Raw genomic sequence first — 17,927 nt, 5'->3', positions numbered from 1 at the left:
AACAAATACATTCCTCCAGCCTAGAGTTTCCCCTTTACACAGCTGCATTTGAACTAAAAGATAAATAAATGAGGAGACACTTAATGTACTGTGTTGTGTCTAGTTTGGCTGGAAGAGACGAACAGGTGTTTTCTACTACTTCTGGCCCTAGCAAGAAAAGTGCAACAAAATGACCAAAGTAGCTCTAGCTTTTGGGGAGATCTACTTTGCTTCCAGTTTTAATTTCCCAGCCCATTATCGTAAAAGTAGGAGGCAACTATGATGAACTAGTCAAAATACTGCAAGTGGATGTAGAAGATCTTGTATCTACTCAGCCACGGAGCCCATATCATGGTCTTCGGAAGTGACTATTACTTAGCCAGTCTCACAGAGTTTACAATTAATTGATTAAAGAAAAAGAAAACATTATTTTGAATTTAGAATACACAATAGTAGAATTATATAAAGTTTCTTGCATCATCAAAATATCAACAACATTAATAAGAATAAGAAACTGTTGCTTGCTAAGATATGGTATACGTCGGTTGGAAATGAACCCCAAAAGATAGATCAGTGAGAATGTTTCCGCAGTGGAGGTACTGCCCTGCAGCCTGGAGTTTGAGACAGGGCGCATTTGGCCTGGTGCACCTTGTCTGCCCTGGATTTGTGCTCCCATGAGGGAGCCGGGCTAACGAAGTTCACAGTGAGGAAATGGTCTCAACCAGTCATATCAGTCAAACTCTAAAATGTTTTGTTCTGTTTTATTCCTAAATCACACCTCTTTCTTTTGCCTTATTTTTATCAGAAACAGCTTCATATATGTTGGAATTTTATAATAGAGAGAAGGACAAATTGATTACAATTCAAAACTAAGTAAGTAAAGTTTTCCTTTGTATTTGCATTTCTCCCCTCTTACTTCTGAATATCTTAGGCCCTTCCCACATTAAAAGGATGGGGCAGCATTTTACCAGAAAAATGACCACCCAACTGCCAGTCCTGTACACATTTGAAGCTGACATGAAGGTGATGGTTGCAGTTGAGTATGTTTTAGGTGCATATCAATATGCTTCCCCTCTGCAGAATTTGCTTTCTGATATGCACCCACCCTTTATTCATCCATGCTGCCACAGTTATTAGGCCAGCAGGCGGCCAGGATACAAGCAGAAGATAGCTGAAGACAGCTTCATTCAGTGCTGACCTGTCTTGCTAGCATTTCTCCAATCTTGCTCAAAGGGAGAATATAGCTCTGTAGGGCAGACATAGCTACAGTATAACTGAAGGTAATTTGTACTGAATCAGTCACTATTACCTGGAGGGGGCATAGCCAAAACTCCTTCCTTTAACTCAATTGGTTCTCCTACACCAGCTTCATTCACTGCTCGAATCCGGAAGAAATATTTCTGCCTCTCCTGCAGGCCCCCAACGGTGTAGCTGGTGCCAGAAATTGGGATCTTGGTGCACTTAGACCATTCCTTGGTATCTTCAGCCCGCATTTCCAGTATGTATCCTGAAGGTGGATCACCTTCATCTGGCTGTTGCCATGCCAATGAAATGCTTGAGTTGGAAGAATCTGCTACCCGCAAGCCCTTCACCAGTCCAGGAGGCTCTGAAAACCCAGAAAAATATCAGTGGTGAATACATTGTCATCCACCATCACAAACCTATTTGCACTACATCAACATAACAAACCTATACTTCTCAGTAAGTGATGATACAAATGCTTCTATTCTGAGGATGCATAAAATAATGAAACAGTTTGAAAGACAACTTATATTGGAATTTGTTTTGAAACTTACAGCATGTTTACCATGGGAATTACTTCAATAATGTTCAGTAAGACTTGTTCCCAGTAAAGGATGCATACGACAGTAATACCTGGGCTACTTCACACATGCATGTTCCTCACTGCAACACATCAGGTAATCACTTGCATATGCTATTGAGCCAAAGAACAGAAATGACTTGCATATTTCTTTTCATCATCTTAACTTTAAATGGCATTTTGTGACATTTTTAACCCCTGAAATTATTGCGTTTATGTTTTTCAAGCTTCACTTCTGCATTTTGGTTTGGCTCCCCTTTAGTTTTGGTGATCTTGCAAGCCACTTTGGGCACCTGGAAGAGCACAACTGAAAATCAAATAAAAAGAGAAGTGTTTTTCTTAGAGTACCAGGGATATCCAACTTTTGCATTCTTGGGGCTGCTATGTCTTTGAATGGAGACCAGGGGCCAGAGGAGATCTCTCTAAGACCGTTTATGCACTGGAGGTTTCATGTTGGACTGCAGGCTGGAGTTTTAGTCATGACAGGTTGCCCCACCTCTTCCTGCACCCACACAGGAGAGCATTTGGCCCAGTGTGCCTCATCTGCCCACGATTTGTGCTCCTGCACGAGAGCCAGGGCAGTGAAGTGTCCAGTGCAGAAACGGTCTAAGTGTTCCAAGTTCCAACCTAATGTCTGTGCATGGTGTACTTCGGCTCAGGTAGGTATGAGCATACAGAGCCCAGAATAATACATAACATTAAGCATTAAATATATTTCTTGCTCATTTGTTTTCCTGAATCTGTGGCCAAACATATACCACTGCTCGTGGCGGTTCACAGTACAATGTATCATAAAACAGCATGATCCAAATCCTAAACATCATAACAATCCACACAATACACAGCAGATAATAAGGCAGTAACAATATAAAAATAGAAATTTCTCCCCCAATGACTCAGAGCCCTTTTCACCAGTATGGATTACAATTGTAGAAATTGGTGATGGAAAAACCAAGGGATAGATCACCAACATCCGGACCCAGTCTAATACCGAGAACCGGGGTGGGGAGGACGGGCGGTGTGGAGACGCAATCTCAAACCCTGGGATCTTGACCTGGCCTCAACCAAATGCCTGGCAGAAGAGCTCTGACTTGCAGGCCCTGCAAAACCCAGAGAGCTCCATCAGGGCCTGCAGCTCTTCTGGGAGCTCATTCCACCAGGTAGGGGCCAGGACCGAAAAAGCCCTGGCACTGGTCGAAAACACTTAGCTTGGGCCACAATGCCCGCACTGGCTGTGGCAGCGCTTCGGGGAAAATCCTCGATAATTCTCGCCACCGCCGCCAGTGCAGGTGTGTCCCGGCCCAGGGCTACAGAAGGCCCACGTTAAGCAAACACGGGAACTTCCACAGCTTCCTGGGTACGCCGGGGACTGGCAGGGGCTGAGGCGGGCCGTCGCTGTGCATAATTGCCAGCACCAGGTGTTTTGGCCCGCCCAGCCCCGACGTGAAGCCTTGGAGCTGGCAGGGGCTACCCTCTGCCCCCACCAGTGCATGTGGAGGGGGCCTGCCCCCCCAATCCCCCCAGCCCCTTGTCACCTCCCCCCCTGCTTTGCTTACCTTGGCCGGCAGCGATCCGGCACTCCTGGCCCCGGCATAAAGCATGCGTGCGCTATGCCAGGTCAGCTCTGCATGCCCTGCCTCCGTGTGTACACGGGGAATGGCAGGACATCGTGCCCCACCACAACGGCACGGAAGCAGCACAGGGTAGCTGCCGCCATGCATAAAAGGTCTTTGATTTGCCCTTTTATAGCCACAGATGAGATGATGGGAGATAGTGAATCTGCCCATGCCAAGGGGACTCAGACTTGTTGAATTGTTGAGCATTTGGAGAATTTTGAGAACTATTAGGCTTCATGACCAGAATGACTGGTCTGGGGGACTGGGGCTTCACAACATTTTGAGACATGCCACAAGGCAAGCAGTTATTTCCAAAGTGGTTCTTCCTAAAGGCATAGAAGGAATGCCTCTTGTGCTCCTCTGAATCACCTCTCACTCCAATGAAGTAGGGAAAAGTCAGGATTGGCTCTTAGCTTTAAGTAAGAGATGCTTGGAGAAGGAGCAAGAGGGTATCTGGAAAGACATCAACAGGTGCCATGGCTCTTACGGGCAGCATGTTCGGAGCCACTGGACTAAGCAGACGTGGTGGCTGAACAATATTCTGTAATCAGATACAATAGATTAGGGTTAGAGACATACTTATGGGATCTCTGGCCACAACTGAGCTTGAAGCACTGCTGGGATGTCCAGGCCCTGCACGATTCACAGCTATTACCCGGAATTCATACTCTGTGTCTTCCAACAAGCCATCCACTTTGTGCTTAGTACCTAAAAATGGCAAAGAGGTTATAAAAGTATACTATTTTACTAATTAGTAGGAAAATATTTTTCTGGAAGAAATTCTATTCCAGTGGCCATATGTAGGCATGTCAGTGCCATTAAGTCACAGCTGAATTGTGGGGACCACAGAAAGGGTTTTCAAGGCAAGTGAGAAGCAGAGGTGGTTTTACCAGGGCTTTCCTCTGCAGAGCCTTCCTTGGTGGTTCCTCTTCTAAGTATCAATCATGCTTAGTTTCTGAGATCTGATAAGATACTGCCTTCTCTCCCTCAAGATATCACATTCAATACAAATTGTTTTCTCATAAGAGTGATACATCGTAGCTTTTTGCTTCCCCCTTGTGGCCACAAAATTGCTTCACACAGAGAAATCTGCCATGCTTGGAAATATTTGTGCACTTCCACTTCATTAAATTGGCTTGCAGACTGAAAAGAGAAACCATAAAAAGTCAGGATCATACTCAGTGACAAAACAGTATCTATGTTATGAGTGACCACAGATGTGGTGGTATTAATCATAATTGCCTTGCAGGGGGATATTGACCGCCTAATGAGGACACTGACAACCACAATTTGGCATAAAATATTTGGCCACAGCCCTGAGAGCACCCTGAGGGGGTAAAGAGGGCGACCAACGTCAGGCCATCCTTTTAACAGGCGTCTGGCTCGGCTACGGCCCCCCCCCCCCGCACATTGGCTGTGCTGACACATGTGCCACCCAGAGGATGCAGGGGCAGGGAGTTCTCTCCCACCAGCCAGGTCCCTGTCAGCATTTCTCCCCTGCAGAGGCAATGGCCCCCTTAGGTAAGTCTTGGGGGCCTTTTATTAACATTTTGAACCAGCTGTGGATAAGTTATCTGATACATTTGTTACTCTCTCTTATGTTATCAGGTCTTACAGTTTAGTTTTTGTGGGGGCATTCATTCTTAGATTTAAACTACCATTTTCTCTGCTTCCATATAAAATCTCAGTATTGTAATAGAAAAGATAACCTTTCTGAAGAGGAATAAGCTGGTTACCCAATCTTATTGTTTGTTTGTTTGTTACAAATTAAGCGATAATGGTTAAAAGGTGTGCTTGTGCATTTCAAAGGAGGTAATACAAATCTGGATGCTTTTAAAGGCAAAAATAACCTAGTTCCTTGCCATGAAACCAAAGGAACTGAGTTAATAGACTTCCAGTGTAATCCTAACTGTGTTATACCCTTCTAAAATTGTTGACTTTAATGAATAAAAGAAGAATGTACTCTCCTTAGAACAGTAATGTTTTGTTTTGTTTTGATTTTGGAACGTAGTGCAATATGAGAATCAGATTTTCAACTGATACCTAAAATTAGTTTTTGGTGGCTGCTAGTACACTAGAACAGAGCAGGAAACCTATCCTGAGGCAAACAATAAACCTTATGAAATCAAAAATGAGAGCAGTCTCTTCTTGTGTATTCTTTTTTTGCTTTCTTTGCTTGTTCTTTATTTGTCAGGACTTCTACTAGAATGTCATCCTGGTAATGTCCATTTTCAATGGAAAACAACTAGACATGAATACAAAATAAATATTATAATATATTGCTTAAATGCTTACAGAAATATGGCATTGAATATAAAATTAAAGCACAGTACCACCAATTAGTCAATTGTCTTAATGTAATGGATCACTATTCAACAGCTTGTTTTAAACCTAAAGGAGCAATATAGAGACTTCTATGTTGAACTAAAAAGTCGTCAAGCGCCGTTGGCCATTTGTATACGATTACTAAGAAGGTATACTATGATTAGGACTTTTAAATTCAACACAGAAGTCTTTCTGTTTGCATCAGGAGAGGTTTCTTGTTCTGTTCTAGTTTTCACTTTGAAACCATCCTGTTTTGTTCTTGTTATGCTGCTAGTACACAGCAAACTACAAATGTCTACTGTGCAAGATTTTCCAATTTCTCAGGATAATATAGCTAAAACCTATAATCCATGGAACATAACACAAATGTTCAGGAGTTTAAACGAATATTTACTTGTTCTTATATCCCGATGGCATGAGGTTTCTACAGAGTCAGTATCTTTCCTGTAGCTGAAACATCTAATGCTACTATTCATATGTGAATCCTTAGGATGGCATGGAAATAGTTTGGAAACATTTCACATTATGGGGAGGATCTATACTATAACCATGATGAGGATAGCTATGACACTACCACAGGAAAGAGCTGATATGCAGGCTATTCCTTAAATGCTCTTAAGGTTTGACTACTAAATCCCAGAGAGGGAGTACAGTTCTTTTCAACCTAATTGGTAAGGCACAAGAAAACTGAGACTAGAGCATAGAATCAGGACTATACAAATGAATAGTATTGGTTGCGGCACAACTGGGCATTGTCTGCTGTTGTTTTCAGCAGTGTGTTTTACAGGAGAATGCTTCATGCCAGCACCACTAACTTCTTGGCGCTTTACAAAAGTTAGCAGCACTGTGATCCAGCAATACACACACTGTTTTCAGACTGCAGTTAGTGAGGCTTTCCATCATGTCAAGGACTTTGGAGTGAGCTAGGCCCAAAGACAAGCTAAGGAAAGGCAAATTCTTTACTTGATTGCTCCAGCCTAACTTTTGCCTCAGATTTTCCATATTACCGCTGTAAACAGGATAGGCCAGGATGGACTGATCTCATCAGATCTCAGAAGCTAAGTGGGTTCAGCCCTGGGAAGTATTTGGATGGGAGACCTCCAAGGAATACCAGAGTCATGGCATGGAGCAAGGCAATGGCAAACCACCTCTGAATAACAACAACAACAACAACAACAATAATGCTAAAAAATGAAGTCCTACCCTTTCCTGAAGGTTTGAGCATAACAATAAAATAACACAACAATAAAATAAACAATAATTAATATTAAAATCCTAAAATATAATTTATGTTCAGTTTAAAAACAGATTTATACTAAAACTCTGTCTCCACACTATTGAGAGGGGGGCATACAAATCTGTTCAATGGTCAAGGGGTGGGTAAATTAATGTGTTTTGGGCAAGGAAACCAGAATTTGGATGTTATTTCAGGTCTTAAATGTAGGCCTGGCAGAACAACTCTGCTTTACAGGTCCTGCAGAATCATCCCAGGTCCCATCAGGTCCTGATCTCACTATGCAGAGCATTCCGTTAGGCCAGGGCCTCTTTAACAGCTTTGGGGCCAGGGATCTTGAGCAAATTTTGCTCACTGGATCTTAACCTCCTTTAGGGGACATAGTGGAAGAGACAATTTCTTAGTTGCAAAGGTACTAGAACATTTACAGCAATGAAGGTTAGAGCCAAAACTTTGAACTTGATTCAGTCCTTAATCTGGAGCCAGTGCAGCTGAGAGAGTACAGGCCATTACTATATATATCCTCTACATTGCCAGCAGTGCTCTCCATTGAGTCCTAGTTAGGAGCTGTGCAGCCACATTCTGGACTAGCCAAAGCTTCTGGAGCAGCTTCATGGGCAGCCTTGCATAGAGAGAGTTTCAGAAGTCTAGTCTGGAGAGAACTGTTGTGTGGCTAGGTTGGATGTCAGTGGGTAGGGTGCTAGTTGCCATGCCTGGTCGAGGTGATAAAATGCCTGGCAGGCAATATTTGTGACCTCAGCCTGCATAGATAGAGTCCAGTGTCACACCCAGGCTCCTGATGGTGACTGAAGTTGTTAATTGGACTCAGTCAAGAGCTGGGAATTGCACCGTTCACCTGGGTCATGCTGACCCAGCCAGATGACCTTTATTTTAACTGGATTTATTCAGCTGACTCAGCTTGAGCCAGTCCATAATGGCATCCAAACAAGTGGGGGTATAGATGGCCGTGAATCAGCAGATACAGCTAGGTGTCATCTGCATATTGATGACAACCCAGCCTGAAACTCCAGACCAGCTGGGCAAGGGGGCACATATAAATGTTAAATAACATTGGGGAGAGAATATCCCTCTGCAGAATGCCACATTCCAGGGCACACTACTGGGAGGTTTTCTCCTCTAGCACCACCCTCTGTCCCAAACCCTAGAAAAAGGATTGCAGCCATCTGAGGGCTGTGCATTGAACCCCCACACTGGCTAGGTGCTGGGCAAGTGACCCATGATCGATAGTGTTGAACACTGTTGTTAGATTTAATAAAACCAGTAGTGCTGACCCACCTATTCATCTGTGAGGGTGACCAGAGCCATTTCTACCCTATGGCCAGGCCAGAAGCCGGACTAGAATCTGTCAAGGAATGATGTTTTATCCAGGTTACTTTAAAGCTGTTCTGCAACTGCAGCTCAGGCTACAAATGTGCCATCATCTGTAATGGCTGGAACCACATTTACACAGCCACACAAATTTACACATTTACACAGCCACACAAATTTACACATCCTGGGAAAGGTCTCCCAGTATATTGCACTAAGCAAGACCAGCTGAATGCACAAGTGACAGTATATTCAACTCAAAAAAATTCTTTAACAAGTTTCAGTATGAATTTAAGTAGATCTTAGCATGCCTCTAGCCTAGATACAGTGCAGGAAGAAAAGACGCAGGAAAGCAGTATCAGACAATGCCCATGCATTGTCAAGGAAGCCAGAGAGACAGCAGCTGCTGACTTGGGTTTCAAAACCCCAGTCCTATGGTTCTTGATAAAAAGACAGAATGGAATTTTAGCAGCTCTTTATGTTCTTGATAAAACTCTGTACTTCACTTGTCTTCATCTGTCAAGATTGGGTGTCTTCTCATATATAGTGGAAGGGATAAAACAAATGGCTGACCTTGAATTAGTTCTTTGGACACTGGAACCCACAGATTGCTTCCTTTCTTCCTTCTTTCCACGATGTACCCCATTACTGGGGAGCCTCCATCTTGTGTTGGAGGACTCCAAGTAATAGTGACAGCTTCTTTGGTGACATCTGAAACTTGAGGTTGAGAGGCCTGGCCTGGAGGATCTGAAAAGTGTTTTTGCATGAATGAAGTGACATAACATTGGCATTCTTTAGTGAATTAACTGATTCCTAGACTTAAGATAGATTTCACTTTGGCCCAGCTCAATGTTCTTCCATCTGTTTTATTGAAGGGGGATACTGTGGTGGGCTGCTGAATAAGTATTTATGTCCTTGAGCTATTGGGAAACTGAAATGGCTGGACGTGCACTGCTGCACTACCTATTCCATAATGCTCTTAGATATATATTATGACTACACCTATCTTCCAAAAATGTCCCAGGAAGATGAGAGGAATGGCATATTTTCTTTCTTTTTCCTGCACCTTGAATCTGAAACTCCAGACAGGGTTGCCAGACTCTGTGCAACTGCCAAGAATCTACTGTAGTATAGTGTTCATTTTTACTTTTTTAATATATATCAAAAGGCCCAGAGGAGCACAGAATGCTGAATTCAGGAGCAACCAATCATCTCCCTCACGTGCAACAGCCAAACCCCCTCCCAAGTACCCAATCACTTCCCCTAGCTTTACAGAACACTGGACACCTCATAAATTATTAGATAAGATGGGCAGCATAGGACTGTCTCAGAGACTCCTGCTGTGTGGACTTACGAGTGAGTTGTGTGCTACTTCAGTGATGGGTAAAACACAGAGTGGGCACTTAGCATTTACTGGGCAAGGACATAGCACTAATGCCCAAGGGAGATTGGGCAGCCATGTGGGTCTTAAGCAACAGAACAAAGTTTGAGTCCAGGGCACCTTGAAGAGCAACAAAGTTTAATTAATGTGGCTATTGATTAGATTCCCTCTTTCTTTTATTCAATTTATATATTAATGATATTGTCAAAGCTGTTTCAGGACCCATGTAACTCACATCCATTCAGTTCTACTTTATCCATATGATATTTTGAGAAAAATAACAAGATTTCCTAAATATGTGGGGTGTAGGTATTTGGCAAGAATTTGCAATTCCTTCATTGGAATCAACTTCGTTGGGTGCATTCAGATTCAGGATTAAGATTCTATTTCATTATAGATCTAGGCCTCTCCTTAGACCACATGCCTCTTTTGGGTGCTGCTATTGTTAGGTCTTCCCCCCTCCCATCTGCTGGTTCTCTATGGCAGGGAGGTTGGGAGCGATTTTGGGGAGCAGTCAGCACCTGAGTGTGCATCACTCACTGCGGATCATAAGCTGCTTTTGTATGACTGGCAGAGACTGCCATGGTTTCTATGGACACTGAGGCACTCAACATGCTGTTTGTCTCTGGTAGGAGGCTGCAGATTGTCAATTCTTCCTGTGGAATATCCATAGGGAGCAGATTCGTAGTGCTAATCAGTCTAGGTGCCTCTGTCTAAATGGCCCTCAGGACTGTGCTGCTCATAATTTTGAATATAATAGTTATTTATACATTATTAAAGGGATTTATCACATTACAGGGATAATGTATTTAATTTGTGGACTTCATTTACACCCCACCTTTCTCCCCAATGAGTCCTCAAAGTGGCTAACAATATTGTCCCCTTTCCTATTTTCTTGTCACAACTAACTTATTCAGAGTGACTGGCTCCAGGTTCATCCCAGGGATGCGCCACCATTTAAAATGTGAGTTCCCAGGTGGGAACACCTTTAAACTGCATTGTGTTAATTTCTACCAACAACAATATCTGGGGGCATCATTAGCAGGAGTCTTAAGGAAATTTGGCCCATATCTTAACTGGCTAAAAAAAAAAACTTACATAAAAAGCATAATAATTTAGTTAGTAAAAACAGAACCACATGGCAACCCTTCCTAACATGCTCACATGCTCACCAATAGGATCACCAGCAAAGATTTCTTCTGTCTCCAGTGGCTCACTCAGACCCTCAGAATTAACAGCCAGGATTCGGAACTGATAGGCCTTCCCTTCTTCTACCTTATCTGTGGCAAACGTGGTATGCTTGCTATCAATTTCTCCAATTTTGATCCAAGATTTCTTTCCAGATATTTTCCTCTCAATGATGAAGTGAGTCACTTGCTTGCCTCCATTGTCTTTGGGTGCTTTCCATTTCATTTTGACACACTTTCCTGATTTCTCCAGGAACTCCACTTTTCCTTGTGGCGGTTTTGGTATGTCTGAAGGAGAGAGAAATAAAGGGAAATAGTAATAATGATCATAACTATGTCCCATTATGCACGGGGGGATAGCGCGCATTCAGGGTGGAATGGTGGCGACTAAAATCACTGATAACGCACGGAGCCGGCTGCAACCAGCCGCAGATTCGGTGCATGCTGCCGAAAAAGCCGCGTTAGCGAAACACGGAAGAAAGCGCAGCTTCCGGGTGACCGGGGAGCAACCAGAAGCGGCGCCGGGGTCACTGCATTCATAATCAGTTACTCTGGGTTTTGCCGCCGTTGTGTCCCGTCCCGTGCATAAGCAGTTTGCTTCGCTTCTTCCCCCTCCCCGTTTTCCATGTGACCCGAAATCGCCGTTTTGGCGGCCATGCATAATGGGCCTATGAGAGACAATGTGGAGTAAAGTTGAAACAGGCCTCGCAAGTACTCTATTCAGACATCAAGTTCAGTCAATCAGTGGGCCCATGAGAATTTATTAGTGTAATGTAGTTTACAAGAATATTATGAAAGGGGTGAATTGTACATACCACACTAAACTCTTAAGAAGCAGGGTGGGATAAAATGCAGTTGACTGGTTACGTCACTGGTGTTGTCAGGAAAGGTTTGGATTTCTTGATCATGGTCTACAATGTCAATATGAAGGGCTACTATCAGGAGATGGTGTGCGCCTCACAAGGGACGGAAAAAGCATTTTGGGGAGAAACCTTGCACACCTGGTGAAGAGGGCTTTAAACTAAATCCAAATGGGGAGTGAGATATAAATTCAGAATCTGGTCTGATGGCAAGAACTGAAGATGGGAAGATTGCAAATCTACAGGGAATGGCACATACGCAGGGAACTACTAACTTACAAGTAACTTCAAAAACAACCACAGGGCACACAAAGGATGGATTGCGATGTCTCTACTCTAATGCACAGATTATGAGAAACAAGCAGGAGGAACTAGTAGTGCTAATAGAGGAAGAGGACTATGACCTAATAGGAATCATGGAAACCTGGTGGGATAATATTCACAATTGGAATACTAGAATTGAGGTGTACAATCTATTAAAAAGGGACAGACAAGTAAAGAAGAGGGGAGGTGTACCAATATATGTTAAGAATCTTTAAACTTGTGAAGAAATACAGTTACCTGAGCATAAAAGTTCAGTTGAGTATATTTGGGTAAATATAAAAGGAGTAAGAAATGAGAATGCTATTATTGTGGGGGTCTGCTATAGGCCACCAAGCCAGTCGGATGGGATACTCCTAGACCAAATTACATGATTCTCAAAGAGGGGGAAACAGTGGTCATGGGTGACTTAAATTACCCAGATATCTGTTGGAAGACCAACTCTGCTAAAAATGCAAAGTCCATTAATTTTTTAACTTGTCTTGCCGACAGCTTAATTTCCCAGAAAGTCAGGCATATAGACTAAACTTCAGGAAAGCAGATTTTAACAGATTTAAAGGTATGTTGGATAGAGTCCTGTGGTCAGAAAGACTTAAAGAGATGGGAGTCCAAGGGCTGGGAGTTTCTTAAAAGTGAAATACTGCAGGCTCAATAACAAACAATTACCTTGAGAAGAAAAGATGGAAGGAGCGTCAACCCTTGGTCCACGGCCTGGTACCGGGCCAGCAGCAGCCGCACCTGCCTCTCCACCCCCTGCAGCGAGAAGCTCGCCAGGCCACAAGCGAAGCAGCCGCCAAAGCAGCTACTTCGCTCGCGGCTCGGCTAGCTTCTTGCTGCGAGGGGGGGAAGAGCCAGGTGCGGCCGCCGGCATGCCGGCAGATGTAAACGCGCATGCGCAGAGCTGCTGCTCTCCCCCACCCCCGGAGGCGGTCCTCAACCACAAAAAGGTTGGGGACCGCTGGCCTAAGGAAGCCAAAGGGGCTCCATAAGCAGCTATCAAAGGATTTGAGGAATTAAAAAAAAGAGTCATTTGGGAAATGGAAGGAAGGCCTTATTACCAAGGATGAGTATAAACAAATAACCAATGATTGCAGGGAGAGTGTTTAACTGCTTAACTCCTAGTTCTCCTCAGTATTCTCTAGTGAGGGAAATAGTGCTGAATGTGACAAAAACATATCACAAAAGGGGAGATGGGAATGGTGGACTAGGATCACAGTGAGGGGCAGTCCATAAACACCTAGTTTATTTAAATGAAAAAAAGTTTTCTGGGCCAGATGAATTGCATCCAAGGGTACTAAAAGAGCTTGCAGATGTAATCTCTGAACCTCTGTCCATAAATGATTTGGATGAGGAATTAGAGGGTGTACTTATTAAATTTGCAGACGATATTAAACTGGGAGGGGTAGCAAACACAACTGAAGACAGAATCAGAATACAGGATAATCTTGATTGGCTTGAGAACTGGGCTAAACTAAATAAAATGAAATTCAATAGGGACAAATATAAAGTTCTGAATTTAGGTAGGAAAAACCATTTACACCAATATGGGATGGGGGAGACTTGTCTTGGCAGTAGTATGTGCGAAAAGGATCAAGGAGTCTTAGTAGACCATACATTGAACATGAGTCAGCAGTGTGACTCGGTGGCTAAAAAGGCAAATGGGATTTGGGGCTGTACCAAATGGAGTATTGTGTCCAGATCATGGGAGGTGATGGAACTGCTTAATTCTGCTCTGGTTTGGTCTCACTTCGAGTACTGTGTTCAGTTTTAGGCACCCCAGTTGAAGAGGGATGTAGACAAACTGGTGCGTGTCCAGAGGAGGGCAACAAATATGGTGAGAGGTTAGGAGCTTGGTCTGTTTAGCCTGGAGAGGAGACAACTGAGAGGGGATCTGATAACCATCTTCAAGTATTTAAAAGGCTGCCATGTAGAGGATGGAGCAGAGTTGTTCTCTCTTGCCGCAGAGGGATGGACCAGAACAAACGGGATGAAATTAATGCAAAAGAAATTGCATCTAAACATTCAGAAGAAGTTCCTGACAGTCAAAGCGGTTTCTCAGTGGAACAGGCTTCCTTGGGAGGTGGTGGGTTCTCCATTTTTGGAGATTTTTAAACAGAGGCTGGATAGCCATCTGACGGAGAGGCTGATTCAAGGAGGTGGCAGATTATAGTGGATGAGCGACAGGTTTGTGAGTGTCCTGCATAGTGCAGCGGGTTGGACTAGATGACCCATGAGGTCCCTTCCAACTCTATTATTCTATGATTCAAGATGTCACAATCAGTTTTTTTAGGACCCCAAGAGCTAATGGTGACCAAAGATTCATTAATTTCATTGCATTCTAACTTCTCATTTGAGTCACAGTTTTGTCCATGCAGAGATAAATTAGACTGACAGTCTATAAGATTCTCAAGAACAGAAAAATGCAGCATTTTGCTAGGGCTCATTTCTAAGCTATTGACCATTACGTGCATTCAAATATAAAGACAAACCATGGTGTTCCTCCTCCCTCCCTTCACCCCTTGCATTACCCAAGATGCCCATATTTACAACCAGGTATGGACTGTCCTCTTGCCTATGAACCAAGATTCAGTGATTTGCCATATCTGTGTGCAACTTTCACTTAAACTATATTTGCAAGCTGTGCTTTATATAATTTCTTTAATAGAATATGCTCTAAGGTGGAGACAGGTGTCATACTGATCCCATATCCCAATAACAATAATTTCTCCTGTAACTTTCCTATGCAGAGTACTACATGTTCAGTGTCATGGGCAAACCTCAAGGGCTATGCATGTAGCATTAGAATGTCATCAGACTATGTTCTTAGGTCCCAGATACAAAGAACACCAATGATGCATGTATAGACAACCAGCATGGCAGGGAACCTATCTCCTTCTCACCCAACAGCTAACCTACCCTTTTCTGCCCTGCTGTCTTAAGCTGTCCATCTCTCCCTTTCTGACAGCCTCTACTGAGGTAAAATTATGAACCAGTTGTCCTACCAACCACTGGACAAGGCCCACCTGCACAGCGGGAAACCTTCATACACCAAACATCATGTTTAAACCAGCCTGCATCAGCCTTGATTAGTTTCTACTTGTAAATAGAATTAGGACCCAGTTACTTATGTCCCCCAAACATGGACATTTGATTACTATGAAACTAGTTACTTCAAGATGTCTCCTTGGGGATCCTTCTCTTTTTTTATATATACATATCAAATGTACTAGTTCTGATATACAATCTGCTGGGGAGCACATGGAAGTGAACAGAAACTGTAATTAATTCTGTAGTCAAGTAATGAAATGAAATGAAACACATCAAGGGCAATGCAGCAGACAAGGACTAAATCAGCAGTTCTATGCACACTTACCTGAAATAAGCCCTGTTCAATGATTTAACACATATTTTCAAGCACATAAGCACAAGCAGAGACAGCTTGTGCTTACGGAGCATTGGCATAATAAATGTTCAGTCCTCATAAGGTTGATACTAAATTACTGCAACAGATTATTCCGTGACCTACCAACAACATTGAGATGCAGCTGAGCAAAGGCTGTACCACAATCACTTTTCAGTTTTAGCATGATGCTTCCACTGTCTTCCCTCACACAATCCTTGATTGTGAGCAGTGCATAGTCATTGGTTCTTTCCATCACTACCTTCTCTTCTTCTGTCACCTCAATACCATCCTTGATCCAGGTGACTTTGGGCAATGGCTTGGCTTTGAAAGGTACCTTGATGTAGGCTGTCTGCTTGGCTTTCACAGTCACTGGATGTGCAGCAAGAGCTTCCAGCACAGATGGATCAATAACAGGGGGATCTTAAAAGAAAAGTTAGAAACATGTCTGAAAGGTCAAAGAACTGACTCAGTATATGACAGTTCCAAAGCATTTGAAATTGAGACAAGGGCTGAATCTGCACGGAGCTTTTATTTCAATAACAGTTTGATTCAGTTCCTGCCGTCTACACTGAATATGATTTCCATTTTGATTTTGGGCGATTTAAATGTTTCATCTGCAACAAGCCGTAGTGATCCAGAGTGACCCTACCTTTCCCCCACGATATCCTGGAGTGGACAAAACCCTCGATATCTGAAAAATCAGCATGAGTAAACATGCAGCTTTTCCTGAACTAACTTGCTGCCTCGAGCCTCCAACACTGTAGAAAAGCCCTGATTGGCCAGGGTATCAGTTCAAAGGCTCCCTTGTTCCCAGGTTGCAAGGCTTTCCTTAAAGGGGAAACCCTAACTTCTCTTGGCAGAAGCTCCAGAAGTCCTAACTTCTCTCGGCAGAGATTTTCCTGTTAGATGTATTCCTCCTCCTCTGCTGTCTCCAATCCTCCCCACACCCTTCAAGAAAAGAAAGAGGCTGTTGCTGTGCTTGGCTCCCCTCCCCCCTTTCGGAGCTTCCCTAATCATGTGCAGAACACTTTTTGTTTCAAAGGGGGGGAGGGTAAAAGAAGACCCGAGTTCAATCTGAATTCAGCAGGATCCACAATGGAATAAACAAAGTGCAGAATCAGCCCTTGACAGAAGTCAGGGAAGGAAGTGACCAAGAGGGAGTTCCAAAGTGGACAATCTGTGCTGTACCTGCAATGCTGACAGTAGCATCACTTTCACCTCCTTTAGTTCTGAAAGTGTACTTCCCTTCAAACTGTTCTCCCATCTTGTTAATGATCAGTTTATGGACTGCTCCCTGTTTGATAATCTGGATTCCTCTCATATCTGTTATCTGAAGATTGAAAACAAAGTTGTCCCAAAAGATAGCACCATAAACAGTCTTCCACTCACAACTAGAAAGCAGTCAAATTACTGAGTGGTCACGTAAAGGATTTGGCATAATGGGGTAATAGTAACAGATAAGTGTTGATGTGTACACACAGCCTTCCTGGTGAGGGATTGCTGTACTACTGTTTTCCTCTTTTAATTTTTAAAAAAGAGCATGAGAGAGGAGAAAGCACAGTCTTCAAAGAATACAATAAAATAATATAAAGGTACATAAAATGACTGTACAGTGTTGCAAGCAGACAGTCACTGGTGCTTGACTTAATTATGCCTAGGGGAGTACACTGAGATTGTCCTTACAGGAGGTTTTCAAGGAGAGGCTGGACAGCTTGTTGGGAATGCTTGTTTGGATTTCCTGCATTCAGCAAAAAGTCAATACCCTAGTAAGTTCCTTTCCACTCTGTGGTTCTATACAACCTATAATTTTAAATGTATGAAAATGCTAAGTTATTATCTTCTTCCCTTTACCACTTACCATGGGCTTCCTTGAGCATCCAGTTCCCAGATTCATGCTAAAATGGCTACTATACAATCTTTCACATACTAACTCCATCAAAGGTAGTTCCAACTACTTAAAGGTTTCAAGCATATGTTCCTTTGATGACAAAATAAATTGCTTACCTCTTTACCATCCTTTAACCACACACCTTCTACCTTCTCATCATTCAAGACAACACAAAGCTCTGCTGGGTCTCCTGTTGGAGCCTGAACATCTGACAGGCCACTCTTCACTGTAGCAAATCTTTCTGGAGAGGGTGGAAACACTCTTCATTAGAGCAGGGGATGAAGGGTGCTGAACTGGAATGCCAAGTCTGGCATCACTTGATTTGAGAACAATTAAGTATACTTAGGTTTGTGAATAGGGTTTTTAATTCTAATATAAATACACTGTCAGACTGATTTTTTAAACTAGATTTCAGAGGTCTAGCTGGCAATGATTTATTATTTGTTGATGAGTACTTTCCCCACTTTACAGGCCCAGCATGGATACCGGATGCTCATCCAGTATCTGTGGATGCATGACTAAACATGGTTACTTTCTCAAGCAGAGGTAGGTATGCATGTCAACTGAATAGCTGCTACAACT

At 43.1% G+C, this 17,927-nt stretch overlaps 1 protein-coding gene across 2 annotated transcripts in view; it reads right to left on the bottom strand.

Moving 5' to 3' along the window:
- IGSF22 (immunoglobulin superfamily member 22) overlaps window positions 1-17,927 on the bottom strand; it is a 52,569-nt gene that overhangs the window by 12,544 nt on the left and 22,098 nt on the right. For both annotated transcript variants that reach the window (XM_077321571.1, XM_077321572.1), the window contains 7 exons: window positions 17,462-17,586; window positions 16,646-16,787; window positions 15,581-15,877; window positions 10,859-11,161; window positions 8,879-9,052; window positions 3,997-4,125; window positions 1,289-1,585 (listed from right to left, as the gene is read on the bottom strand). In XM_077321571.1, coding sequence (XP_077177686.1) covers window positions 1,289-1,585; window positions 3,997-4,125; window positions 8,879-9,052; window positions 10,859-11,161; window positions 15,581-15,877; window positions 16,646-16,787; window positions 17,462-17,586 — 1,467 coding nt within the window. The remainder of the gene's footprint in view (window positions 1-1,288; window positions 1,586-3,996; window positions 4,126-8,878; window positions 9,053-10,858; window positions 11,162-15,580; window positions 15,878-16,645; window positions 16,788-17,461; window positions 17,587-17,927) is intronic.

This window comes from Paroedura picta, chromosome 2, assembly GCF_049243985.1.
Source record: "Paroedura picta isolate Pp20150507F chromosome 2, Ppicta_v3.0, whole genome shotgun sequence".
Taxonomy (NCBI): Eukaryota; Metazoa; Chordata; class Lepidosauria; order Squamata; family Gekkonidae; genus Paroedura; species Paroedura picta.
The sequence above is the reverse complement of the archived record's forward strand: the minus strand, read 5'-3'. Positions and strand labels throughout refer to the sequence as shown.